Below are 25979 nucleotides of genomic sequence, written 5' to 3' on the forward strand. Positions count from 1 at the left end.
GTCAAGTCTAGCAGGCGTCAAGTCTAGCAGGCGTCAAGTCTAGCAGGCGTCAAGTCTAGCAGGCGTCAAGTCTAGCAGGCGTCAAGTCTAGCAGGCGTCAGGCGTGCAACTTCCAGACTCCCAGATCACGTGTAGGCGTAGCCTACTATGTATCGGTACATACATGGACAAAGAGTTACCCAGTCGTAGGAGATAGCGAGGTCGCCAATGAACCTCGACCTTCAGTTGAACCTCTTGGCTCACATTTAAAATCATGCATGTCGCTCTTGATAAGCCTCTGATGGCCTCATTCCCCTGGCTTATCCTCCTCCCGAATACTCTTCAAGACTCCCTCCGCAACCCTGACTCCTTCAAGACCAGCAGGCAAACCACAGTAAGCTGCCACTTGCATCAGAGTCTCTCGAATCTCGAGCTCGCTTGCACCATTATTGATTGCACCTCTCACATGCACGGCAAGCTCCGTCATTCTGTTCAATGCACAGAGCATAGCGATATTGAGCAGGCTCCTCGTCTTACGCTCCAGTCCAGGCCTTGTCCAAATGCTTCCCCATCCCCATTCCGTTGCCAATTCTTGCATCGGGCGAGCAAAATCGGACGAATTGTTCTGTAATGAGCGCTGGACATGCTGAGGGCCAGTCACATCGGTGCGAATTGGGATGCCCTGATCATAGAGCGTCTTGTGGGCTCCAGCCACTTGGTCGTCCGAGGCCATTGGGCTTGAGTGAATGTGCCTTGGCTCTGTCGGTTCAGCTTCCAAGACGCACAAAGAGATGCGTAAGATACTAGTACTGAGAACTCAGGGCAGAGCCTTTGTGGACAGAGTGTGTTTTTTGGAGAATTCTGCCGGGGAAGCCCCACGACCGAGACTTTCCTATGAGATACGGTAAGTACGGAGGTACTCCGTACGAGTAGCTCGTACTAAATCTACATGCTGAATGAAGCCGGGTTCATGTGCATTATGCGGGGCTTAAATAGGGCTCAGTGGACTCACTAGCTAGGCTCATGATGGCTCCTAGGCTGGCACCTCGTTAAGCGACTGGCGTATCTGACCAAGGCTGCAAACTCCCGCCATGGACATATTTTGTATGCATGTCAGCCACAACAGTCATTGCGTCAAGTCGACCCTCGTCTTCATACGAAGAGCTTTGATTGATGCAGCAACCTTGGAACCCTACGAGCGTGGGAACATCGAAATCACGCCCATGGTCCAGCATCTTGTTCGACCTGGTCCTCCGCCCCACTGCTTTCCTTCTTCTCCACATCCGGAGTATCCCCATGGTTAGTACGGCCCTTAGACGATCTCGGCACACTCGAAGGCGGCACCTTGTCTCCTGATGGAGTGGTCGAGCACCCCAGATCGCGGGGCTAGGTACATCGTGCTGCACAATAAAGTCAGTTCTGTTCTCAGAAAATCGGCCACCTTCTCTCCTGGCTCTCCTCAACTGTAATCTCGTCGACCAATATTCGATCTTCCTGCTACTTCTACACAATGGCATCCTCCGAAAAGCCTTGGACTATCATTGTTGGCGCAGGGCCATCGGGCTTACTCCTAGGTCTAATGCTTGCGAAAAAGGGTGTCAATGTACATATCTTGGAAGCTGCTTCAGAACTGGATGACTCTCCTCGCGCGGCATACTATGGTCCTCCAGCTGCTTACGAGTTACGGCGCGCTGGAGTTATCGACGACATCCGAAAGGAAGGTTTCGATCCATGTATGACTTGTTGGAGAAAACTCGACGGCACATTTCTTGCCGGACTCGACAACAGCTATCTGCACGACTATCCAGATCGGATAGCATGTCTGCCCTTGGCTCAGCTGGATCGCCTTCTTTACAGACACGCAATTGCTCAACCTACGCTGAAAGTATCCTTCAACCACAAAGTCGTGGATATCGGCCAGGATGCAGACAAGGCTTGGGTTGACGTGGAGACTCCGGAGGGCCAAAAGCGCTTGGAGGCAACCTATATCGTTGGCTGTGATGGAGCTTCCAGTATCGTCAGAAGGTGTCTGTACGGAAAGGAATTTCCTGGGTATACCTGGGACAAGCAGATTGTGGCCACAAACGTATGTCTTTCACCCCAGTATTGTGGCATAACGTTTGCTAACTCTTTCTAGGTGGCCTACCCATTCGAGAAATATGGCTACGACGACGCCAACTTCTTTATTGATCCCGAACATTGGCACATGGTTGCTCGACTGACGAAGGAGGCCGACGGTAGCGGTTGGTGGCGTGTAAGCTACGGCGAGATCAGCGGTCTTAGTCGAGAGGAGCTGATTGCCCGACAACCCATGAAATTTGAGGCCATGTTGCCCGGACATCCCAAACCTGGCGATTACGAGCTTGCTGCCATCAGTCCATATAAGATCCATCAGAGAATTGTGGATAAGATGAGAGTTGGGAGATTCTTGCTTGCAGCCGATGCGGCACATCGTGAGTTCCATCCCATGAAGAGTGAGAACATCCACTGACGTTGGCGTCCAGTCAACAACCCTTTCGGTGGTTTGGGTCTCACAGGTGGTTTAACCGACATTGGAGGTCTGTACGACTGCATGATCGGCGTGTATGAAGGCAAGGCCGATGAGAGCATTCTCGACAAGTACTCAGAAATGCGGCGACACAAATTCCACACCGTGACAGATCCCATCTCAACAGACAATATCAAGAGATTATTCGACCAGGACCCAGACAAGGCGATGGAGACTGACGAGTTTCTCAAGTTGCTCAAGAGCATGGAGAATGATAAAGAGGCACAGAAGGAGTTCATGAAATCTCCCATGGCATTGCGCTACGATTTCACCCAGCATTATAAGACGAACGAGACACAGGCCCAGCAGAACGGAACGAAGAATAACGTTGTATCGCATGTGGAACAGATAGCAGCTGTTGGAGTAGATGGCTAGACAGTTTGAACTTGGAACAAAGATATACTGTCACAAGACTCCGTACCTAGGTGACTACCTAGTGAGCTAGGTACCTGACCTTGGATGTAGTGGATGTATTGGCATGGCAAACAGGCAAACCGCATGATAGATTTAGCGATTGGTCGAGTGGCATTTTCCGATGCAGGTTCGCGATGCCATGGCCAGAACCACTCCAGACGTCATTTGAAGGGTTTTGTTACTGCGCCGCTGTCGATTTCAACACCTCGAAGCTCCCCATTCATATTCAAACAAGCGTATCTCGACTCAACAACACTCGCCGTTTACTCTTCAATACTCAAAACCATTTCAGCCCCTTGTCGAAGAACGTTGTCTATATGCCTCGAGGCCCATAGATTCGGGTGATCTTTTCTTGCACCCCACCTCTTCCCTGTACCACCTGCCGCCACCGATGAATTCCTGAAGCGCAACCATGAAACCCTCTGATCAAGGGAGCCCGCTCCTCCGTCGCAAGTCTTCGACTCCCCATTACCAGACGTTCGGCGGCATCTCACCGCCCAAGACTAGAGGACGACCTCTTTCCGACTCATCCAACTCCTCCAGCCATGACCTTCATTCACATTCCGAGAATGAGAACCGCCACGGCTCCTCACCACTACCCAAGAAACAAATGGCCGTCTTGGCTGTGATAGCACTATGCGAACAGACGGCCCTCAACTCTATAAGCCCCTACCTGCCTGATATGGCCTCGAGTTTCCCCGAAGTCAAAGCCGGCCAGGTCGGAGTCTACGTCGGCTTAATAGCCTCTGCCTTCGCCCTAGCCCAGCTTGCGACAAACTTCTTTTGGGGTTGGTTGTCGGACCGTATTGGGCGGAAGCCCGTGATTTTACTGGGGACACTATTCACAGCGGCATGCTTTGTCGCATTCGGATTCTGTAGGACCTTGTGGCAAGCTATACTGGTGCAGGCATTGATGGGTCTACTGAATGGAAACCAAGGTGTCGTGTCCACCTGTTTGGGGGAGATCACAGACCGCAGCAATCAGTCCCAAGCGTTCACATATCTCCCAGTCATATACGGGCTTGGAGGAATTACAGGTCCAGTCATTGGTGGAATCTTGGTCTCTCAGAGAAATCCCTTCGACAAGTCGAAGCCGAATCCGTACCCTTATCTCCTGCCAAATCTCCTCTCTGCTAGCATACTCTGCGCCGATTTGGTCGTCACAGCAATCTTCCTCGAAGAGTCTCACGAAGAAGCACAATATCTAGCTCCGATCGGCACTCGGGTCAAGCACCTCTTCACATGGATCTGGGAGTTCACATCATCAAGCCGGCCACACTATCTGCGACGCAGAGGCAAGTCGCACAACCAACGTCCTCAGACTAACGGCATGGCCGAGGTCTCAGACGACGATGATGCGAGTGATGATGGCCTCGAGAACACTGCATTCCTCCCTGCAACGGAGGAATTGCAGAGCAAGGACGTGCTCAACCGTGATACTGTCTTACTTCTCCTGACATATCTCATCTTCCAGCTCTCAAACATCTCCTTCAATTCACTCTATCCTATCTTCGCACAAGCCAAACCTCCCACCGGCCGAAATTTGCACCCTAACGAGATAGGCCTCTCGCTCGCCTTTGCAGGGCTTGTGACAATTGTATTCCAGGTCGGCGTCTTCGGCAAGCTCCGTGACAAAATGGGCAATCGATGGGCGTATAGAACAGGGCTTGCCGGTTTTGTCATCGCCTACCTGCTCATGCCATGGGTGGGATATAAACGAGGAGATGATGGCGACGGCACCATATCCAGTGGCGCCGCATGGTTGTGGTTTGAAATCTGCCTGGTGCTTCTCATCAAGACGGTTGCAGCGGTCGGAGGTCTGACGAGTGCTCTGCTATTGGTAGGAATCTCCGCCTTCAGATGTCCTCACCCGAAGTCTAGCTAATGTTGTATGTATAGATCACCAACTCGGCCCCAAACCACAATGTCCTAGGCACACTGAATGGTCTTGCGCAGACACTCTCCGCTGCCGGTCGAGCTGTTGGACCGTTCGTATCTGGCGGTTTATTCTCGCTTGCCACCAAGGTTCGCCCAAAAGGTGAAGCTCTTGCATTCGGCCTATTCGGTGGCATCGCATTCATCGGGTTCCTACTTAGTTTTGGCATTCGATCGCCCAACCTGGAGGCTGAGGGGTGGGAGACGGGAAGTGAGGGCGATGATAGTACGAGTGACAAGTCGGAAGACGAGGAGAGCTGATCTCACCATGGGAGCTTTCAGAGAAGATCCGTGTTGGATATACCTCTATTCATAGAGAACAAGCGACGGCGTTACGAGGTACGAAAAGAATGGTATGATACACTGGTAGGCAGCGACAGCGCACTACAGGACTTGGGCGATATAATTTTGTCCAGACGGAAGTCCACATTGGCACTAAAAATGCCATCAATGTTTGCTTTCATTTCATTCACTTGCCTCCCTTCACTTCAGCCGTCCAGACAACTCCTCGACTGCCATTCTGCTGCCGCGTCCATTAACCTACCCTTGCGCACAATGTTCTACTTACCTTCAGCCCGGCGATGGCTGCTGCTGACTCTGATCGTCCTCGGTCTCATCATCTCTCTTCACATCTCGCAGCGATGGCACTCATCTCATTACGCCCTCCTTACAGCAGCTCTACAAGCCTACACTCAACGAGATCACCAAGTCACCACTGTCAGTGTCAGCGACAGTTGGCTCTCCTTCACTGACGGTGTATCTCGATCTCAATCACAACCTCAACACGTCGACGGAGAATACCTGTCACTACCAATCCCTCGAGCGCACCCTCTCGTACGTAGCCTCCAGGCCTGCGCGACCGGGACAGTCAATCCAACCATCTCGCACATCCGCCTGCCCAACGTCCTGTACAACATCACATTCACGCCTCCCGATGCTCCTCACGACGATGCAATGCGGTTTTTCAATCCGGCCATCATCCCGTTGCCGCATTGGTCCTCGTCAGACTCACCTGGTGACGGGCCGAAGTACATCCTGATATCCCGCCTCGTGACCGCAGGCTTCCACCAGGAGTCACACATCTGCCTGGCTGACATATGCTTACCTGCCGCCTCGTACTCGGCGGCTTTGCCACCAGACGCCCGCTCCTGCACCAATGCTGACACCACCCTCCTCGGCAACCTAGGTGGCATGCGCTGCATCACACCGCCGCTGAGGATCAACATCCCGCCAACCCCAGCCGAACAGTGTAACGGAGCGTGGTCCGCGTTCCCCGATATCCCGGGCTTCCACGACCCGCGCGCATTCTGGTCCGGCAAAGGCGAGCCCCTGATCCTGGTCAACTCGGCGAGTCGGTATGCGTGTGTCGGACTGTGGCTACTGGACCTGCGCACCATCGTGCCCGATCTCGAGAAGTTGTTGAGCCGAGGGAAAGGTAAAGATACTGTGGCGTTAGGCAGGGTGATGAGTTATCCGCTCTTGACCGAAATCACGCGCAATCCGAGATCGAGTCGCGCAAGTGTCGAGAAGAACTGGGTGCTGTGGTTTCCGGGGCGGGACGAGGCGTACGTACAATATGATCTGCTTGGACCTGTGTTGGCCGGGGGCGAGACAGTCAACAAGATCACCACGAATGGGACGGCCAAGCAGGGCAACAGCCGCAGAAACGGTACGACAACAAGACCAGCGGGACGCGCATTCGCCAAACTAATCGGCAATGGCTATACGACGCCGAACATGACGCATCCGGAAGAAGTGCCATGCTTCGGACCCCAGGATGAGATGGACACTCTGGGAAACCATGGCCATTGGCATCAGGGCTCGAATTCTCTGCGTCTCCTGCTGTGCACTCGCGCGCAGGCGCGGAAGGGAGCATGTGATGAGGAGCAGGCGGTGCAGGACGGAAGGTCGGTTCATCTCGCGATCATGCATCGCAAATTCACCAATGAGATGGACTTGCCTTTACGGTATGAGAGGTACGTTGTTGTCTGGGAGAGTCGTGCGCCGTACCAGATGCTCGCTGTGAGCAAGTGGCCGTTGCTGATGAGGAATGAGCGAGCGAATCCCTGGACAGCCGAGCAGAACTGGCCGGATAACAAGAGTGGCTGGAATGGGACAGTACGAGGGACGATGTCCGAGGGGAGGATGAGGCCCAAGAGAAACCAAGGCGAGAAAGACCCTGAAGATTTCAAGAGCACTGCTTATTTCACGTACACGCCGAGTCTGGCTTGGGCCTGGAGACCTCATTCTGCAGGTGTTGGCGATGAAGAGGAAGAAGATGCCGACACTGAAACAATGTCGCGTCTTGGGATAGGGTATCTGGGTGATGATGTCCTGGTCGGAATCGGGCTGGACGACGTGAGCCAGGTCTTTGCCCGAGTCAAGGCAGATGATCTGGTGCAGTGTGTGAGGCTTTGCCCTGGAGTCAAGTTTGCTGATGAAGCGCGTACGGCAGGGTATCCTGGTTGAGACTGGTGCTATATGTGAATGGAGATATGAACGGCCATTCGTGATACTGATACTTGGTAGTCCAACAAACAGATGTAGCTGGATTCGCTGAGCTTGTACGGAGTACTCATAACAATTTGACGAAGATTTTCAACCCTCAGATTAGCTCTCTTGTGTTTGCATCGACTGCCAGATGTGTGGGCATGTTTGTAAAGAACAGAGAACATCACACCCAACACTTCGGCTGTCTTCAACTTTGGCTTTTCGGACTTCGACTCGTCATCGGGTTCTCCTCGTTCGTCAAATCAATGCTCTTTCATCTCACACACTCAATTCCACATCCCAGGTCGCTGCCAGCTTGCCCCGAAGTATCTCGCTCCGCCGCACGCATATAAGTAATGGTTTCTCTTCTTCATTCATGTTCCTCAACCCGGTTGCCAGGAAGTTTGTGGGGGTCCCCATCATCGAGACAGGATATCCAGTGCCCAAGTCGGTTGCTCGTCATGTGGGAGGCGGAATAAAGAGGTGGAAGGTAAAGTGAAGAATCGACAGGGAAAAGATGATCTCCTCCGCGCGCACACACTCGCATCTCTCTGCGCGACGAGGCTCAGATTGAAAACTACATTTGAATCCTTTAGCCCTCAGTAGCAGCGCGAGCAGAACGGGCTGATGCTGCAGTAGCAGACCGGCCACAGACGCTCGCGCATAAGACAGTATTACCACATACCGTCGCTTCAGGGTGGAAAGTGGGAGTTGTCTTCATCGCCTAGTGTGTGCGTTGGGATACGGCCCATCCTCGCTCCATGCGCAATCCTTCACTTGCCCTTTGCTCGCCAATTCTTCCCACCTCTTTCCATCGAGCACCAGTATGCGGCATCAGGATCGACTTCGCAATATTTCAGCGAAGGACGGTCGAGCGTCGCGTAAAGATTCTCGAGAAGGCAGCGTGACTTGACGTGCTCGCGATGTGTGCAAGGCGGGCGAGAAAGAAAAAGCGCAGGCTTGGCGTGAAACGAAAGGAGCGGTTTTCATATCGTCTTGGTCGCAAACACACAAAGGTCTCGGGAACCTGCATCTCTTCGATCTCTGTTCCTCGGTGTGTTCACCGGGGACAAAGACACGGCGCGGATACTTGCAGGCAAGGACCCGTCACCTGCGCCTCCTCCCCTCACACTTTAGCTCGGGTATGTGAAGAATTTGGTTTCGGCATCGAGATTGTGCTCCTGGAATATCACAAATGTAAGCACACATTTCATCCGATTATGCTGAGCGACGGTGACGATATTCTTATAAAGACTGACCTTCGACCTATGCGTGACAAACGTCGAAGGGAGATCAGACGCGGAATGGAGGTCTGTCATGCTCTGCATTTGCGAGGGAAAGCGGATCCCTGCTCACTACCTATTGGAATGTCCATCATGGCCTAGCGAGCCCCATTATCACGGCCCCTGCGTTGATTACGCGAGTTGGGGATATCATGGGACTTTCCAAGGTGGAGGTCGGTCCTCGCTTTCTTCCTCACATCTCGAGATCTCCAGCTACGCGTGGACGGACTTAAATTGCACAAGGCTGGACTCGATACGGTCTTGTGCTGTTACACTGTACTGGCTCCCAGCTCGTCGGCCCAGAATTGAGTTGCAGCTCAGGTATGGAGAATTGTCCCTCGCCTTTCGGACAAACTAAGCCATCCGCCTCCCGGATCTTGGGCGCAGGTAGCCTTGGTAGCTGAGTTACACCGCAAAACTGTCCTCCGCCTAAAGAGCTCCCTAGCACAAGGGACATGGGCTTTCGTTTCCTTCTGCCGACTATTCCCACGGCGAGGGCCATCATGCTTCTAGCATGGCTGCAAGCCAGAATACGACAAACAGCCCCGTGGACCTATTCTTTGATATATGCTTGTTTGACAAACTCAGGTGCCTTCCTTGTTTGATGAAGTCAAGTGATGTTATTGTTCAGATATGCTCTTCTCAAGCTCAGTATCTCTTGCGCGGTATGATTCGTACCATGTTTCGCAAGAGCTGATTCCCACCAGCCTCCCTCTTATTAAATCTGGAACTGAGCACGGTTTGGAGTGAGGAGACTACGATCTCAAACTCGGGACCTGCAAAGTGTTTGGGCCATGCTCGTTGAGCCTGATTCCATTTACTCAGTGGATCGCGGCATACAAGGACCTCGAAGCCCACGTCAAGCCCAACGAGAGGGAAAGCTGCTTGTCGTACTATTTCGGCATCCCGGAAATCCATGCCACCAATTTCTTCCCGCTCGCCTTATCTGTTCGCCTTCGAGCAGTATCGGACCCGCGAGGACTTGTACGACACGCATTTCAACTCCGCGGCCATGCGGACTTTCCTGGCCAAGATCCCCGCGACGATGACGACCGGTCTCGACCTCACACACTACGAAGATAGCAGCGGCTTCCTCAACAGACACAGACTCACACACTACGAAGATAGTAGCGGCTCCTTCAACGGACACGGACACAGACAAGTGACGTCGCAGCATGGTGATCATCTGAAGTAGTACCGGATCATTTGGGATACTAGGATCTGGACGTATCCGGGAAAACGGCAAGACGTCCTCGACCGTCTGGCCAAGCTTGCCTCGTGGGTCGAGGAGAATGAGCCTGGCACGTACTCGTTCCTCGTGCATAAGGGATTGGATTATGAGAATGACATTCGGATTTTGGAAAGGTATGAAAACAGGGAGGCTTTGGAAGACCATCAGGGCAGGAAAGAGGTCGTGGACTTCTTCTTGTCCTCCAAGGACTTGATCCGCAGCATGGAGGGTCATTCGTACGTCCCCAATGGATTAGGTTGGCTGCACAGATAGAGTCATATGTAGGGGGAAGTGGTGGAGGATGAAAGCTACAATTTTTAATGTTTGATTCTAGTGTCACAGGATTCAATACCTGAAGTCTAGATGCCTCCGTTTCGTTGGCCTCTGAGACCGAATGAATATTAAGCTAGTAACCGACACCCCAGACAGCTCTAATGATATTTGTTCCTGTCCGCCAGTTCGGCGTTTTCCAGGTAGACCTCAATCTATCGGGGCTCTGATTAGCTGGGGAAGTCTCATATTCCATTGTACTCTACTGACCTTGTTGTTCATCTTGGCGTCAACGTCTTTGCAACACAGACATGCAAGGAAGCCGACAATGCCGAAACCGAGAGAGGTATACGCGGTTACCCTTCAAAGGCCGTCAGTCGCCCACCAGTCGGCTAGAGGTAGAGCGGAAGCACAAAAAAACTCACTTGATCCTGTGGACATATGCCTGCTCGACTGCTCCACCAACTGCAGCAACAATAGATTTACTATAGGTAGCTGCCAACGCTGGAGTGCCAATCAGAGTCATCAGCTTGTCAACTCCTGAGCGAGGTAATCCGGCTGCAATCGCGGCAGTATGGACGAGTTTCTTGGTCCATTCGTTCGTGACGTTGGTCAGCACAGTTGGGTAGATGGCTGCCGCAACTATAGTGTAATGTTAGCCAACAGGTCCTCGGCCTTCAAGGACACCTGGGGGCAAACTCATACTTGGTCCGGCAGCGAAGCGAGAAACTCCAGCAATCCCACCACTGAAGCCTAGATCTTTGTGGTCCACTCCCATCTGACTGACAGCAATGGCCAGATATATGGCATAGCCATAGCCGACCTGGGACATGAAGACAAATGCGATCATCATCCCTTTCCTTTCAGGGGTGGCCAGTGCAAGCAGGCCGCCAAAACCGACCATCACAAAGACAGATCCTGTCAATTGCCACTGCCAATTTCTGATCTTGCTTCCAAATTCTGACAACAGCAAGGCACCAAGGGTAATTGCAAGTCCCTGTATTACTGAAAGAACGATACCGTATTTCCAGTCAGTGCCACCGTTCGTGTAGAAGACATTGATCATGGTCGGCCATAAGATACTGCTGGAGTAGTAGAACATGTTCACGACGCCCAAGGCAATCAGAGGTGCAGTCAAATCCCTCCCATGTGAGGCAGTGAACACATAGGTTGGAGTGAGAGGGTGTTTGGTGTCTGAGAACCTCTCCCACAGGGCGAAGCAGACGATGAAGAAAAAGCCGATGATCAAGGGCGCAATGACATGAGGGTCATTTGACGGATATGTCGTGGTCCACACGATTCCCATGAGCACGGGGAGGGCTCCGGCCACAAAAAGAATACCGCCTAGAGTTCCCGCTTGTCAATACATGTACCACGGAGGAAGACACAATAGACGGAACAGAGGTCTTACCGACGTAATCGACCTCCTTGACCATCTGCTTGATCGGTATACCATATCTGTAGACGTGAGTGAGCATTTCACTGCCTGTGGCAAGGAAAGGAGACACTGACGGATGTGCTGCAGGTAGTAGAGGAAAAGAAGGCCCAGGAACGACGCAAACTGGGCAATCGCTGCTGCCCAGAAGTTCCACTTCCAGCTGCCTGTTTCATATCCATATCTAGCCGTCACAGGCGCGAGAATGACGGCCATCAGAGTTGTAGAGTCCGCAATTACCACCCCAATATGTCTCCATTTGTTGGGGAGCAGTTCCGACAGGGCAAATGCTGCCAGCTGGGGGCATCATGGATCAATATCCGCTTCCTTTCTTTCAGGACGACCTCATCTAAAGTACCTACTTGACAATTTCCGCCACCAAACCCAGCGATGGCCATACCGGCAATAACAGAATTGGCATTTTTGGAGGAGGCGGTCACAAGGTGGCCGGCAACACAGATCTATCAGGGTCAGAATACTCGCGCTCATGACTTGCTGAAGGGGGTGATGGTTTACAAAGTTTCCGATGACAAGAAACCAACGTCGGCCAAGCAGATCCGTATTCGCTCCACTAGATGTTGAGTCGGTTAGCTGTGACTGCTCATACCATATGTGGTGCCCAAGGTGCTTACCAGAGCAGGAAACAGATTGTTATGGAGATTGTCCGAGCCTATCGAAGTTATCAGTCACGATCTTAACAGAAAAGGTATCGGAAGACTTCTCACAGGAATGAACCAGACATATTTGTCTAGTTCTCCAAACTCGTTCCCAATAAACCCACCAATGGAGGCCATGACGGGAATTGGCCAGAATGAAAGCCCATATCCGGTAGCGAGGATCTCATCTTGATGAGCGATCGTCTTGCATATATCGTACGGGCGAAATGTTTGTAGAACCCACACAAACAACAGTCCAGGTCTTCAATGTAACAACTGGCTCCTCCTCGTCCTCCTGATGCGCTCCTTCCACGTCCGCTTCGTGCTTGGGTGGTACCTCAACTTCTTTCGTTGTGCCTCGTTCGCCCATTTTTGCTGGAGCGTGTACAGCAGTAGCTGATTGAGGACTGTCGGCAACCATGTGTTCGTGAGGATCTATCGTGCTTGGGAATACTCATATGTATGCGGTACGATCTGGAAGGGTCCATGAGGACTTCTTTATTGACCGTCTTCCAGCCCATCTCGGAGCTCGATTGCCGGGCACGTATAGCCCATGCTGTACAAAGCCTAGAGAACAGGGTCTGTGTCGGCGAGGGATCTTATCCGGGGTATGGGTTTCGCTCGATGTCTCAGCATCCGCAAATCGATGTCCGAGTCCCTGATACCCCTCGAGGGTGACCGTACGCAGGCTCAAGCTTCGCATACTTCGGAAAAGCAAGGCCGGATCGCAAGTGAACTGAGTGTTTGAAGTTGAATTCTGCGTGGGTTCTATCTGATGAAGCGATGCTCTCAAGCACAATTGCGAAATCCCATCCCCACGGGGCAAAACATCTACTCGGAGAGCATATCAACGAGAATCCACAAGATCTAAGTTAGATCTGTCCTCCGTCCACCAGAAAATCCTGCCCAGTCGTGTAGCTGCTAGCATCACTCATCAAGTACAGCACCATGCCGACCAACTCGTCCGGAGTTGCAATACGTTTCATAGCGTTGCTGTCCTCGAAGAGCTTCTTCCTCGATGGATTTTGGCTTATGACGGAATGCAGCATGTCTGTCATGATGACCCTGCGTCACCATGTTAGTTTGATTGGTTCTTGTATGTGAGAGGCTGGAGGGCCTGCTCACCCTGGGCTAATGGAGTTGACTCGAATGTTGTGCGGTGCCATTTCAGCAGCGACTTGCTTGACAATGCCGCGGACTGCATACTTGGAGGCAGTATACGCGGCGATTGTCTGAGGGTACAATGACCTGTGTCCGGCTGTCGATGCTATACAGACAACTCTACCACCAGTGCCCTGCTTGATCATCTGAGCGGCACAATGCTGGACAGTGAAAAACACGCCGTTCACCTGTATCGCCAGAAAGTCTTATCAGCATCAATTGTCTTTGAATTTGAACTTCACTTGCGTACATTGACACCCAGAGAGTCTTCAAAGTCCTCTTGGGTGTGTTCCAAGAAAGGTCGGTCTCGAATGATTCCTGCGGCGGGTATGCTGCTCCTGAATCAGCTGGCTGCCATAACTCTAAAGGGATTCTTCATCTTGTTGGCCTTGCATACCAGCCATCTATGGATCCAAAATCATCCGCGATCCGATCGATTGTGGCTTTGAGTCCCTGGTAATCTCTCACGTCCGCCTTGTAATATTGATACTTTCCACCGTACTGCGCAAGGGCACTGAAACGTTCACTGGGCTCGTCGCTGATATCAATGGCAGCAATGTTGGCTCCGGCTTGAGCCAGTCCGATTCCAAAGTTCAGACCTAGTCCTCTGGCCCCTCCAGTGATCACCACCGTTTTGTCTTTGACCAGAAACCTGCTGAGGATTTCGGGAGCTGAGCTCGCCATGCTGGAGTTTATATAGTCTTGTTCAAATCCTAACGGATTGCAATGGACAAAATTGCTTCTCTTCAATATGGAACGTCAAGTTGGAAGTGGTTTGTGACACAATCTAGATCAAGGATGAACAAGGAGGCTCGGATATTGGTCACCGAGTACTGCCTAACCAAATAGGTGGCTGACCACCTTGCTAGCAACCGTTCCTGATGAACTTTGGGGTAGACTTTTGTAAGCTCTTAGAGTCTAGGTTGTGATGCATGATATTCTTGACTCCAGCTGACCTCGTTTCTCTACATGCAATTGGATTATACACAACGTGAGTCAGGTCAGGCTGCTGACTTCAAGCTGCACGACAACTAAACAACAGTCCTCAAGATCGTTATTGGAAAGAATCTTGTCCAGTCAACGCCTCCGAATCAAAGGTATGAAATATGTCAAAATGCGCTGAAATTGGCAGAAATTCATCAAAGGCGAACGGGCTGTATCCAGACAGGGCCTCTTCCGTGAATAGGTTACTATTGGCTTCGATCTGCTCACTCATAAAGTCGTTGCTTTTCGATCGGTCCCCAGTCATAACCTCGTGCTGATTCGACGGGGCCTGTGCCACTGAGTGGTGGCTGGCAAGATAGTCACTCTCCAGATGACATATGCGTATGATCAGTTGGATGATTTTTCGTACTCTTCTTGCCACGAAATAAGTCGTCTCTAACTCGCCGAGAGTGCGGACACAGATCTTGAGGGAATGCATCTCGGCCGAGACATTGGCCGGTTTCCTCTCAGAGACATACGCCACGAGTGTTGTCGCAGCCGTAGCGATGGTGTGCAGCGAAACACCGCTTAAGGACGAGGCATCGCCGTGCTTTTGCCGGTAGTCTTGGAGAAACCGTGCAATCTCAGTGGCATGGTGAACACATTGTCTCCGGGAGGTTGCACTTCGGCTCTCTGGTGCGTCAAGCCGACTCCCAAACCTAGCCGTCGGCTGGTGCAACAGAATCAACGCGGACGAGTACTGCATGTGCAGTACAGCAACAGACGGAGAGCAATCTGTGTGGTACTGAAGAGATGCATCCAGGTGAGCATGCCACATTCGCAGCCGTCTGTCCAGATCTTCCAGTTTTTCGACGGGACAGGTTTCCCCATTGAGAGCCTCGCATATGTCGCCGATGGTCTCCAGGAGTATAGCCCATGCGAAGGCCATTCGGGCTTCCCATGGGTCTTCATAGTTCGAGAAGTTTATTGTTTGGGCTGCGAGATTGTCGGTTTTCAGACAATATGGGCGTCCGAGGTAAAGAGCCCAAAAGCGGTCAAATACTAACGCAGCCCCAAAAGGTTATCTGTCGCGCGTTTATGTCTTCCGGGGAAAGGTTTACCGATGTCGTTGTCGTAGTCTTATGGATTCCTAGGTCGATTGCTAGCCTGCAAGCATCACCTGTCAAGAGCCAGCCTTTCGTGTCTCGTCCCAGAGCACAGTATACTACTGATATGAGGAGGAGGGCCTGGATTGTGGTAATTTGAGGTCTCTTCAACTCTTCTTCTAGATACCTCGCGGCCGTGGCGATGAGACTGGGCTGGGCCTCGTCCAAATCGTCATCTCTTGGGAGAGCCAGTGCCTTGACTGCTGGCCGAGGCGAGATCCGTGCCGCGCAAGCAAATATAGAATAGAGGAGGGCTTTGCTGACGTACTTTGGCTGTCGAGTCTGCAGGCATTTGAGAAAGGTTGCTTTGTGTAACACCTGAAGAACAGTGTGCTGATAATCCCAATACAGGTCCAGCAGATGGTCTGGTGTTTCTGGACCAATATCGTCGATGGTCCAGAAATCTTCATGGACCAATGATTCCCCCCATGCTCCAAGGATAGTTAATGAAACACTTTCAGTGAGGTGCAAACTAGAAGTTGGGCCAAAGAACTTATACTGTCCTTCAGCATTGCTGTTCAGCTGCGATTGTCGTTGACATAATCGAGAAATGAGATTGTTGTGCGTATTGGCAGTATAGACTTGAGTAGGGGTATCACGAAGCTCGATTGGCGAGAGAGCTTCATCAGAAGGTGGAGGAGAGGAGAAAATGATCTGGCCGGCACGAGCTGCCTCGAGAGCTGCTTCAAGTTGTGTAATGCGCGCCTGCAGGTTCTTGATATGGGCTTTGGAAGACGGACTGCCATCGTCAATGGAAATCCAGCTGAGTACGAACTGAGACGCACTTCTTCCGCTGGTCCTCGTTTGGCCAGACGCAGGGGATGCTCAATTTCTTGCATTTCTGGCAGCCATCGGGCGTAAATTCGCACTGTCACAATCAGAGGCGACATTCTCAGGTTTGCATCTAGAGCTGACTCAGTGCCTACCTTGATCTTCTTCGACCTACACAAGATGCAGGCAAGCGCATTCCCGTTGGTAGAGTCCTTCCTTTTCTTGATCTTGCCAGGTTGAACCAGTGCGCCCATATCACGCCCTGGACCTGTGGACGCGTTGTTCAGGGTTGACTCCATGGTTGAATTCAACTATAGCGTCAGTGGAGCCTGCTCATGATCGACAATGCTACCTCAAGTGGCAATGAACTGAAGCGGCTCAGTTTCGTACCAGATCACCGTTGCTGTCACTGGGCTTGAAGCAGACTGAGGACATCCTCGGGAATTCAAGCGGGGAGTTGGGGTGAGGTGGGTGAGGTGGGTGAGGTCTGGGAAAGGGATTTTGGTTAGAGGACGTTGGAGACCTCGGTCTTCGATTACCGGCGAGCGGGCAAGTTTTTGGTTGGAACTCTGTACCGTGGTCATGGTTGGCAGCATGATGGCACCAAGGGCTAGAGGTGTCAAAAGTACCCTTCAAGTTGCTTCAGTCTACTAATCAGCTTTTCTCCAGGAAAGCCTACGGAGTTGTCTTCAACCCTCCGGACTACGGGCAGGGTAGATTTAGTTGGGCTATTCGGTTTTAGACCTGGTGACCTACATATGATTCTCATAAGAGCATAGCGACCTTACACGGCTTCGACTCACACGGAGCACGAGCTGAGACCAAAAGTATATCTCGCAATATTACTCTAAGACAACTCTACCAGGCAATCCCTGCACACCGTCACGTAGCCCCTAATACCCTTCTCAGCTTTGCAGGTAGTAACTAAGATCTCCCCCATCAACTTCGAGCTGGGTGAAGCCATTGCCCAAAAACTTCCAGCGATTCTAATGGTAGGTCCAGCCGTCTGCCTGGGTCAAGGGAAGAAGGTAAGGAGTCATACCTTGCTATGATAACTGATATTAAAATCTTCGCCCCGAATGTTCTCAATCATATCTTTCTGGGAAGGATGTCAGGATCACAGATTCCTCCAGAGAGAGATGAACCTACGTAGTGCAATATGCTTCCTGGGTATAATGCTGTGATTCTGCCATGAACCTTGCCATTTTTATACCAACTTCTTGGGATGGTCAGCTTTTCGGTCCTCCGTAATCAAAGACACGTCCTACCTGCATCCGCTGGCCCATACGGTCCGCTTCATCAGTTCGTCCCCCCACACGTTCCAGTCATTTTGAACCTCTTGCTTGACATCACAGGATCTGGGTAAAGTGAGTACATGACTGACAGAGTCGACGGGCACACTTGAACCGACTTGATATCTTCCTTGGCCATCTTCACCAACCATTTGATGATGTAGTCGGCTGTCCAGTCTATGGCAGACGACAGGCTCCCATGCCCTAAGGGGCCAGCTGGACCATTGAAGATGAAATAGTTAGGCTGTCCACTGACTGCGAGTGAAAAGTACCCCTTGGGATCTTCGCTCCATTCATCGGCGAGCGACCGGCCTTGCCGGCCTATTTGAATCCATCTGGGCTTGAAGGAAACGTCAAAGCCAGTGGCCAAAATGATTGCGTCAAATTCACGATGCTTCTCCTCCGCTGTCTTGATCCCTGTAGGTGTAATTTCAATCACTTTGTAGGTGACGAACTCGGTGTTTTCTTGCATCAATGCCTCCAGATATCCATTTCCGGGTGTAAGTCGTCGACCTGCACCGAGTTAGATCTCATTAAGGTCTTACAGATGGATACTGACATCCAAGAGCCCAATCTGGAACCACTGATTCAATTATGGCCTCACGACCCTTGAGTCTCTCCAACATGAGCTCCCTTGTTCTCCTTGTCGCCTCGATATTGGCAGCCGAACCCTCAATGAGCTGTAGATCTGTTAGCATCTCAGCTTTCAACTGGGGTCATTGGGCGAACAGCGTCATACAAGTGATTAAACGCATGTGCAAGCCTCTTGCGATATGATTTCAATTCCTCGGGATGCGTTCGGAAGCGTTCTTTCTCCTCTTGTGTATCTAACCCGTCAGCTCGATGTTCCTGGCACAGGCTGCTTGACACGTACATGACGGATTGCAGCCAGGGGCTTTCGACAGATCTTCCACGAACGGCGCCGATATCCACTTTTGGCATTAGTAGGCAGTCTTTGTTCTCTTCTGGTGCAGGTAGCCTTACTGTTTTCGATCTTGCAAAATTGACTACCTTGGAGGCTACCCTCTGAATCTCGGGCACTATTTGTATCCCCGAGGAACCATTGCCCACAACGGCCACCCGCTTCCCAGAGAGATCATAGCCACTTTTGAAGTCGGCTGAAGGGCAGAGGTGGCCTTGAAACTCATGAAGTCCAGTTATATCTGGCCATGACCACGCGCTTTGAGTAGAAGTGTCAGCCTGCAGCTCTTGTGACGGTACTCGATACTTACTTGAGTACGCCCGAACCATTGATAAGCACGTTACACCGGTCTTCAATGATTCTGTCTTTTTGTTGTATCTTCAAAGCCCATGTGCCGCTTTCTTCCTCCCATATTGCCGAAATCACTTTCGATTCCAGGTGGACATTTTTGTCAATATTGTACTGGTTACAGATCTTTTCCAGATAATCTTGAATTTCACCACCAGTGGCATAACTAAGACCCCATGTTAGTCTTCCACCTTGTATAGCACCAGAACCCGTACAAAGTGCTCCAGCCTGGATTGGGAAGATCCAGCAAAGTGTATATGTGATGTGAGAGTGGGAGTTAGCGAGTGCCACTTTCCAATTTGTTGATAATTCTGCTTACGGCTGGTACGTCACACATCAGCTGGAGTGGTCAGCACTGTTCAAAGGACTTTGACAAAGGATAAACACATACCCCAGGATACTTATTTTCATACCACGTTCCACCGATGTCGGGCTGTTGAACTAATATCATTCAGTGCTGAAAGAGAGAATAGGATACCATGAAGACATTACGTTCTTCTCATAGATAACATGATCAACGATATGCTCGAGTTTATAAGTCCTCAGGATTTTGTTGGCTAGAGTTATCCCTAAGTGGAACCTTGTCAAAATCGTTCCAAGGAGTAGCAGTCGATTGCTTTCCATTCTTACCACTGAAACCAGCGCCGATAATGACAACTCGCAATCTTCGAGTCGGTTCCACAGTACTTCTTCTCTGATGGGAATCCAATTTACCGCCTTATGTATGGTACCTCCATTACACGGGTATGCAACTCGCGAAAATGCCTCTTCTATGTGTCCGTTCTTCAGGCTGTCGGCAGTCTGGCTCGGAATTCCGTTGCTGAAGGTGTGGATAGAACTCTGAGCGACGGTGGCATTGCTGGCCGCCATGAGTGCAAATTATTGAGAGGGCAGCGCTTCGAGATGTTTCCTATACAGACCCCTTGTCAGCTAGTTAATTGATATTAGGACCCCATAGCAACTAGTCCCTTGGGTGGATGGTGGTTCGGTGTTCGATGCCCGGCATCCGTTGTTTTCATTTTGCTGGAGGAAGATCCAGGCACACTGTCTCCACGTAGAAAGAGAGTTCGGATGAGTGACTGTCAAAGCATGGGTAGATTCCAGAGACATCAGAGGGTGAACGGCGCGTGTTAGTTCAATCAGGAGCAAAATTATTATGTTCTCCTAGCAGATTCCACAAGATGAGCGACATCAACACTAGAATATCGATTTCCCTATACGGTGATTGACTCGTGGGACGCGTTAAATGGGTATGTTATGCCAGATATCGTGGGAAGAGAGAGGACCATTGAGTTGTCACATCCAACTAGTGCTAGAAACATGTCAGTCAATTGAATATCCACCCTGGGAGGATCATATTTGGCGGTGCATCTGCTGGGGGTAATCAAGTATGGACTATGGCGAGCCTTCATCACTAAAACCCCGTTTGATTGACGTCTCACAGGCTGCCATGCTTGCCATACGACCCAGAGACGAAGGGTTCCATGGCGTTATCGACCAGATTCTCAATATTCCGTTGACCGGTCACCCGGAACTCTTTCCACAGGGCCAACATGCCTATTGATTTTCCTTAGGTCTGGAGCTTCTTCGTAATGAAGAATTGGCTTATGCGGAAGCTCTCAAGCATTCTGGGGTGGACGTGGATCTCTACCTCTTTCCTGGCCTGCTGCGTGGGTTTGCGATGTGCCCACAGCTTTCCAAAGTCATCGAATACCACTAGAACATTGTAGACTGGGTAAAAAAGAGGCTTCAACAGCTTTGGCCAAAGGACTTTTGGCCATTCGATATAAGCGTCCGAATACTTAGAGAGGCTTCCATGACCGGCAGGCTGTTTTGAAGACTAGTTCAAGCTCAGGCAGTCCAACCTCCATCCACTTTGTAGGTTGCGCCCGTTACAAAACTTGCTTCGTCGCTCAAAAGAAACGCAACCACATTTGCCACCTCCTTTGGATCAGCCTGACGGTCGAGGGCTTGCATGCTCGTTCCCACGGTCCCATTTCTAAAAGTGTTCTCCATGTTGACAACCATTGGTGTGCGAATAACCCCTGTTCGCGATCAATCAGTTACTACCCAGCCAGATAAATATCAGACCGGGGAACGGTACCTGGTGCCACAGCATTCACCCTGATATTGTGAGAGCCGTACTCTCTTGCGGCGGTCCTTGTCAATCCTCTCACCGCGTGTTTGGAGGCATTATATATCCCTGTGTCAGCAACACCGATGAAGCCAGCAACGCTGGAAATGCTGACCTATATTCGGGTGGTGGTCAGTAGTGACAATTATGAAAGGCACGCAACACTGGGCAAGTGCATGCAACATACGATCGAACCTCCCTTATCTAACATCTTGTTCAACTCGGCTCTCAAGCAGTAGAAGACTCCCGTGCAGTTGACACCCATAACAAAATCCCAATCCTCGTCTCGAGAATCAGCAAGATGGCGGCCGCCCTCTCGTTCCACGCCAGCGATATTGGCCGCGCCATCGAGGCCGCCGAGTCGTCGGACAGTCTCATCCATCCATTCGTTCACCTTTGAAGCATTGCGCACATCCAGAACCGTCGCGAAATGCCCCTTGCCATCCAATGTCTTGAGAGCAGCGTCTAGGCCCTCAGCGTTGATGTCAGACAAGGACAATACTGCCCCCCTGCTTGCCAGAACCTGAGCTGTGGCCAAACCGATACCACTAGCAGCACCTGTCAAGGCAATCTAGGCACCTGTTGTCAGTTCAATCACTCATGGTAGACTTCGAGTAGCAACCTACCCGCTTCCCGGCAAGAGACGACATGGTCAGTTGGTCGCTACCTTCCAGCTTTGCCTAAAACCTCCTTGCGCACTCGTTATTGCTTAGAAGATATTGGCTGTCAACGGCCAGCGACTCGGTGGCTTTCGTCATCATAACAGGGCCTGCTCGTGCGGAGCGATTGCTCGCCTCCCCTCCTACCGAGTACTCAAGATCGAAACCATACAGCTGAGCGACATCGTCGGTCTTCGATCTCCGGGAGTGGAGGGCATGCATTCCCAGTAGGCCCCCGCACAGCACGGAGCAGCTCATTGGCCCGTGGGGTAGTAGCAACGATACAACAAGCGTCGAATATGAGGAGGCGAAACCCTTTACCGAGGGTCTCGCTAGGATCCAAATCTTCATTGCCAGTTGGGAGGCACAGCGCGCTCCCCTCGAGGAAGAAATTCACATCGTGCTTTTCCCTTCGGTCATCGTTGTTCTGGCTGGATCCATACTGTAGTCACGGACAAGGCCGAACGATACACTGCTCCTGTACATTGGCATCTGAGACAAGCGGGAAATTGATATTCTAACACAAAACAAATCCACTGTAGCCTTGCATCTCGCTTTCTGAACAACATCTCTTGTATGCTGGCATCCCCGCCATGTAATTGAGAGCCTCCCTTGGTTTGCCGGGGATATTCTCGCCATACCACCAACTATGGCCCTCGGCAAACAATCCTTTGAAACCCTCGACGTTCACATGCTCTCTCCACTTCTTTTCAGCTTCCTCTGTGGCCTCAATGGTTCTGATAGAGTTCTGAGCCAAGTATTTTATGCATCTGACGATCCACGCTCCTTGGACTTCAGCCGAGATTGGACCAGTGGCAAATGCTGTGGGTGCTTGTGGCCCGTAGACAAAGAACATGTTAGGAAAGCCGTGAATGCTCATGCCCAAATTTGTGTAAACCCCATTCGCCCATTTTTCGGTAATATGCTGCCTACCGGTACCACGCAAGTCGAGTTGAAGCATGCTGCCGCTAATCGAATCAAAGCCAGTAGCCATTATCAATACGTCGAGTTCATGTACCGCACCATCCGCTGTTTTGACACCCTCAGGAACAAGTTCCGTGATCGGGTGTGCGCGGACATCGACCAAGTCGACATTTGGTTGATTGAACACCTCGAAATAGCTTTGCTCCAAGCTGATCCGCTTCGCACCAAATGGATGTGGCGGCTTCTCTGGAGCAAGGATTTCGGCATTCCTTGGGTCCTTGATTCGGGGGAGGGTCTTCTCGCGCCAGAACGCATATGCAGTGTCGTTGACCTTCTTGTCCTGGAGCATATCGGAGTAGTTACCCAGCCAGAAGTGTAGACCGCCGGTACTCCAGAGATCCTCGTATGTTCTCAATCTCTCCGCTTCCGAAGCCTCAGCCCCTTTTTCTGGCTTGAAATCATAGTTGAAACCAGCGTAGGAAGCAAACTGCTTCTCACGCCACCGTGGAATGTTGTCCCGAATGTATTGATTTTGGGCATCGTCAAAGTTCGGATTGGTCATGGGAATGGACGTGTTCGGTGTTCTTTGAAACACTGTCAAGTGCGATGCCACTTTCGCAATATTCTGGATAGCTTGGACTCCGGAGGCACCTGTCCCAATCACGCCTACACGCTTTCCATCGAGGGTTACACCATCTTGCGGCCATTGTGAAGTATGGTAAAGATCCCCTCTGAAGTTTTCTAAGCCTTTGAATGGTGGCGTGTAGGACTTCGCAGCGAACCCTATGCAAAGGCAAAGAAACTGACTGCGATAGCGAGGGTTTGGGTCGTCGTTGACCTCGACCGCCCATTGGAGTGATTGCTCATCCCAGTGAGCACCGCTGACGCGTGTGTTGTAGTCAATGTGCGATTTCAGGTCCCAAACATCAGTGACGTGCTCGAAATAGTCAACCAGCTCATCTCTGCCAGGGAAACGTTGTTTCCAATTCCAATCGGCCCATGTCTCATCAATTGTGTACTGATACTGGGGCACTTCCGTGTCGACACGTGCCCCGGGATAGCAGTTCCAGTACCTAGAGACAACACGTTAGCATATAGTCTGGAGGCAGAGGCAGGGCTATTGCCCGCACCATGTCCCACCGGGGCGAGGAGCTGCCTCCAAGAGGCGTACCGAGAAGCCTTCCCGAGTAAACTTGTGAAGTAGGTAAAGGCCGCTAAAGCCTGCTCCAACAACGATGATGTCGAACGTCTGATGTTGTGCAATAGAACCCATGGCGGCGGTATATATGAAGGGCAGGAGAAACAATTCTGTGATTCTCTTTTTGAAAGACAGAAAAACACGAGGTGAGTAATCGACTGAGATTCAGGCGGAACCTGCGAGCTTTCAGTTATTGGAACCACCGAGGGATCTTTCGGTAAAAGATACCCGCGATCCAGCTTTTGAGTCTTGGGAATCTTAGTTACCCCAAGGCAAGTCGATCAAACCCCGGGGAAGACATGCCAGACTTGTGAGCAACAGCCCTGCATTGTCTAGTGTCCTTGGCCATTGATTCGGTGCCATTGTCTTTTACTGAAGAAGATCTCCTCAGGCCTCTTATATGCGACTTACTCCAAGGTCCCAGACATTTTGGGATTGAAAGTTTGCATTTGGGGGAGGCCAAGCGGAATTGCGGCTTAAGAGGAAGCCCGGACAACGATCTCCGTAGGGTCATGCGTCCACCTCTACAGAAAACACATACTTGGGTGATTCATTCATGGCCATCTTTACCTCACCTGTGTCAATGTTCGGTCCGCCCTGGATCATGCTAACAAGAAGTTCTTTCCTGCATCTCGCAGTGACCACAAGTGACCCACCAACGTTCCATTGAAAAGGCTCAGGACCTGAGATCCAGCCCAGGACCGTGGGATTGTGTGTTACGATGCGGGACGTGAAAGACTGCGCACGTAGGGCAAAAGGGGCTGCTGCACCGCTAACAGCAGCCATGTTCCCTGTGTAGGAGGAAAATCATCATGGCAAACGAAAGTTCTCAGACTTTTGATGTATCCTAAATCCTCCAGCAGCAGCAGCAGTTGCAGCGGGTATGATTCGCGGTAGGTCAATCACGTGGAATACGGTGAAGGGTAAGGGCGAGAAGGTATGAGTCGGACCTGTTCGCGAACTCGATCTGGAATACTCCGTATCAACTGGCAGACCTGGATGCAAACTCTTGTCATCTTATTTGAATCACGAGCTTCCCAACTTGTCTACCTTGCCAGATATCTTCAATTGCCTCGTCAGCCTGAGAGAAATCATAGACCTTGTCGATAATGTCGTCGAAGCGCATTTGCGTCGCTGACAAAGCAGCGCAAAGATCCTCCTGCTCGAGTCTCGATCCGGCATTGATTCCCCTGAGTTTTGGATTAGCCGTCAAACGGGTTTTGCAACACTGAGACGAGACAGAATCCCTACCTTAAGATGATTCTGCGATCGATGAGAAGGGGAATAAACTCCGCCAGGTCATCGAGGTTCTGCTTGCTCAGGTACCCGACTTGGCTGATGGTCCCGCCTCGCCGCGTACATTTCATGCTCTTCACCAAGGTTTGAGTGCCGCCAATTTCGACAACTAGATCAACGCCTGTGCCATCGGTAAGTTTCAGGACCTCTTCGTGCCACTGGGGGTTCGTCGCATAGTTGACGGTGAGAAGCGGCGGGTTTGAGAACTGCTTCCTCATCCTCTCTAGTTTGGCGTCACTCGAAGAGCTTAGAATCACCTTGAGTCCGGCCGTTCGAGCAAGTTTTAGTGCGATCATGGCAACGCCGCCGGTGCCTGTTTCCGCAGCTTGTTAGTGGGCTTCTGCCGCTACAAGCTGTGCATATATATGTGCTCGTACCTTGGATCAAGACGCTCTTTCCAATACCAATCCCTAGCAGAGAAGTCCACGCAGTCACTCCGGCGCAGGGAATCAGGCAGGCTTGCACCCAGTCAAGATGCTTCGGCAACCTCGTCAGTTTCTCTTCACTGAAGACCAGATAGTCGGCCAGAACTCCGTCCTCGTCGGCTGCTAACCAAGACCTTTTTGATTCTCGGCCAGTCAAGTTCTCGGTGTCGATGATGGGCGCGACCCTGTCTCCAACCTGCAACGTTCTCACCCCTTCACCAACGGCTATGACCTCCCCAGCCGCATCGTTGCACGGTATACCATGTGGCGTGACCGGCCACGGGTTGCCGCCGTTGGCGATATTGGCGTCTCGGTAATTGAGAGAGACGGCATGCACCTTGATCAGCACCGAGGTCGCAGCGAGTGGAAGCGGTAGATCTTCAGTCACGAGCTTCACCCTCGATTTATTCGGGGTGTAGTCATCTGTCCGCCGATAGACCCGGCGGGTTGTGACCTGGACATGGGCCATGATTGCTCCTTGGATGAATTCATGGGAGAGAGGCGAAACCGCCATGTCC

The 25979-nt window shown here is 51.4% G+C and overlaps 12 protein-coding genes across 12 annotated transcripts; 4 read left to right on the forward strand and 8 right to left on the reverse strand.

Annotated features, from left to right (window-relative positions):
- Positions 1-4: 4 nt before the first annotated feature.
- PV05_10307 (uncharacterized protein) lies at positions 5-916 on the reverse strand. Its single transcript, XM_013456733.1, has one exon. It carries the CDS (start codon positions 710-712, stop codon positions 287-289), a length of 426 nt encoding a protein of 141 aa, XP_013312187.1. The 5' UTR covers positions 713-916; the 3' UTR covers positions 5-286.
- A 407-nt stretch (positions 917-1323) lies between these two features.
- PV05_10308 (uncharacterized protein) lies at positions 1324-2993 on the forward strand. Its single transcript, XM_013456734.1, has 3 exons — positions 1324-2065; positions 2117-2432; positions 2484-2993. The coding sequence occupies exons 1-3, from the start codon at positions 1490-1492 to the stop codon at positions 2900-2902; spliced, it is 1311 nt and encodes a 436-aa protein (XP_013312188.1). The 5' UTR covers positions 1324-1489; the 3' UTR covers positions 2903-2993.
- A 172-nt stretch (positions 2994-3165) lies between these two features.
- Positions 3166-5331, forward strand: PV05_10309 (uncharacterized protein). The gene is made up of 2 exons (XM_013456735.1): positions 3166-4781; positions 4841-5331. Exons 1-2 carry the CDS (start codon positions 3354-3356, stop codon positions 5135-5137), a joined length of 1725 nt encoding a protein of 574 aa, XP_013312189.1. The 5' UTR covers positions 3166-3353; the 3' UTR covers positions 5138-5331.
- Positions 5332-5431: 100 nt separating this feature from the next.
- On the forward strand, positions 5432-7345 carry PV05_10310 (uncharacterized protein; the record flags this gene model as incomplete). The annotated part of the gene is made up of 1 exon (XM_013456736.1): positions 5432-7345. The coding sequence occupies one exon, from the start codon at positions 5432-5434 to the stop codon at positions 7343-7345; it is 1914 nt and encodes a 637-aa protein (XP_013312190.1).
- A 1553-nt stretch (positions 7346-8898) lies between these two features.
- PV05_10311 (uncharacterized protein) lies at positions 8899-9893 on the forward strand. Its single transcript, XM_013456737.1, has one exon. The coding sequence runs from the start codon at positions 9566-9568 to the stop codon at positions 9842-9844; it is 279 nt and encodes a 92-aa protein (XP_013312191.1). The 5' UTR covers positions 8899-9565; the 3' UTR covers positions 9845-9893.
- A 418-nt stretch (positions 9894-10311) lies between these two features.
- PV05_10312 (uncharacterized protein) lies at positions 10312-12379 on the reverse strand (the record flags this gene model as incomplete). Its single annotated transcript, XM_013456738.1, has 10 exons — positions 10312-10365; positions 10421-10511; positions 10576-10792; positions 10856-11494; positions 11562-11608; positions 11659-11875; positions 11944-12046; positions 12102-12156; positions 12218-12255; positions 12311-12379. 10 exons carry the CDS (start codon positions 12377-12379, stop codon positions 10312-10314), a joined length of 1530 nt encoding a protein of 509 aa, XP_013312192.1.
- A 734-nt stretch (positions 12380-13113) lies between these two features.
- Positions 13114-14086, reverse strand: PV05_10313 (uncharacterized protein; the record flags this gene model as incomplete). The annotated part of the gene is made up of 4 exons (XM_013456739.1): positions 13114-13306; positions 13367-13590; positions 13653-13740; positions 13800-14086. The coding sequence occupies 4 exons, from the start codon at positions 14084-14086 to the stop codon at positions 13114-13116; spliced, it is 792 nt and encodes a 263-aa protein (XP_013312193.1).
- Positions 14087-15381: 1295 nt separating this feature from the next.
- PV05_10314 (uncharacterized protein) lies at positions 15382-16562 on the reverse strand (the record flags this gene model as incomplete). The annotated part of the gene is given in 2 exon segments (XM_013456740.1): positions 15382-16266; positions 16278-16562. 2 exon segments carry the CDS (start codon positions 16560-16562, stop codon positions 15382-15384), a joined length of 1170 nt encoding a protein of 389 aa, XP_013312194.1.
- Positions 16563-17562: 1000 nt separating this feature from the next.
- On the reverse strand, positions 17563-19695 carry PV05_10315 (uncharacterized protein; the record flags this gene model as incomplete). Its single annotated transcript, XM_013456741.1, has 6 exons — positions 17563-18068; positions 18115-18235; positions 18285-18735; positions 18788-18991; positions 19217-19266; positions 19456-19695. 6 exons carry the CDS (start codon positions 19693-19695, stop codon positions 17563-17565), a joined length of 1572 nt encoding a protein of 523 aa, XP_013312195.1.
- A 981-nt stretch (positions 19696-20676) lies between these two features.
- On the reverse strand, positions 20677-21609 carry PV05_10316 (uncharacterized protein; the record flags this gene model as incomplete). Its single annotated transcript, XM_013456742.1, has 4 exons — positions 20677-20870; positions 20930-21074; positions 21147-21530; positions 21586-21609. 4 exons carry the CDS (start codon positions 21607-21609, stop codon positions 20677-20679), a joined length of 747 nt encoding a protein of 248 aa, XP_013312196.1.
- A 526-nt stretch (positions 21610-22135) lies between these two features.
- On the reverse strand, positions 22136-23815 carry PV05_10317 (uncharacterized protein; the record flags this gene model as incomplete). Its single annotated transcript, XM_013456743.1, has 2 exons — positions 22136-23615; positions 23673-23815. 2 exons carry the CDS (start codon positions 23813-23815, stop codon positions 22136-22138), a joined length of 1623 nt encoding a protein of 540 aa, XP_013312197.1.
- Positions 23816-24752: 937 nt separating this feature from the next.
- Positions 24753-25930, reverse strand: PV05_10318 (uncharacterized protein; the record flags this gene model as incomplete). Its single annotated transcript, XM_013456744.1, has 3 exons — positions 24753-24930; positions 24992-25349; positions 25414-25930. 3 exons carry the CDS (start codon positions 25928-25930, stop codon positions 24753-24755), a joined length of 1053 nt encoding a protein of 350 aa, XP_013312198.1.
- Between the last annotated feature and the right edge of the window lie 49 nt (positions 25931-25979).

The sequence above is a fragment of the Exophiala xenobiotica genome, assembly GCF_000835505.1.
Source record: "Exophiala xenobiotica strain CBS 118157 unplaced genomic scaffold supercont1.6, whole genome shotgun sequence".
Lineage (NCBI taxonomy): Eukaryota > Fungi > Ascomycota > Eurotiomycetes > Chaetothyriales > Herpotrichiellaceae > Exophiala > Exophiala xenobiotica.

Bases quoted from the DNA above. Each gene is read 5' to 3' on its own strand.
- PV05_10307 (XM_013456733.1), bottom strand. From the start codon at position 712: ATGGCCTCGGACGACCAAGTGGCTGGAGCCCACAAGACGCTCTATGAT.
- PV05_10308 (XM_013456734.1), top strand. From the start codon at position 1,490: ATGGCATCCTCCGAAAAGCCTTGGACTATCATTGTTGGCGCAGGGCCA. The intron at 2,066-2,116 runs GTATGTCTTTCA...AACTCTTTCTAG, and splicing joins AGCAGATTGTGGCCACAAAC to GTGGCCTACCCATTCGAGAA. The intron at 2,433-2,483 runs GTGAGTTCCATC...GTTGGCGTCCAG, and splicing joins TGCAGCCGATGCGGCACATC to TCAACAACCCTTTCGGTGGT.
- PV05_10309 (XM_013456735.1), top strand. From the start codon at position 3,354: ATGAAACCCTCTGATCAAGGGAGCCCGCTCCTCCGTCGCAAGTCTTCG. The intron at 4,782-4,840 runs GTAGGAATCTCC...TTGTATGTATAG, and splicing joins TGACGAGTGCTCTGCTATTG to ATCACCAACTCGGCCCCAAA.
- PV05_10311 (XM_013456737.1), top strand. From the start codon at position 9,566: ATGCCACCAATTTCTTCCCGCTCGCCTTATCTGTTCGCCTTCGAGCAG.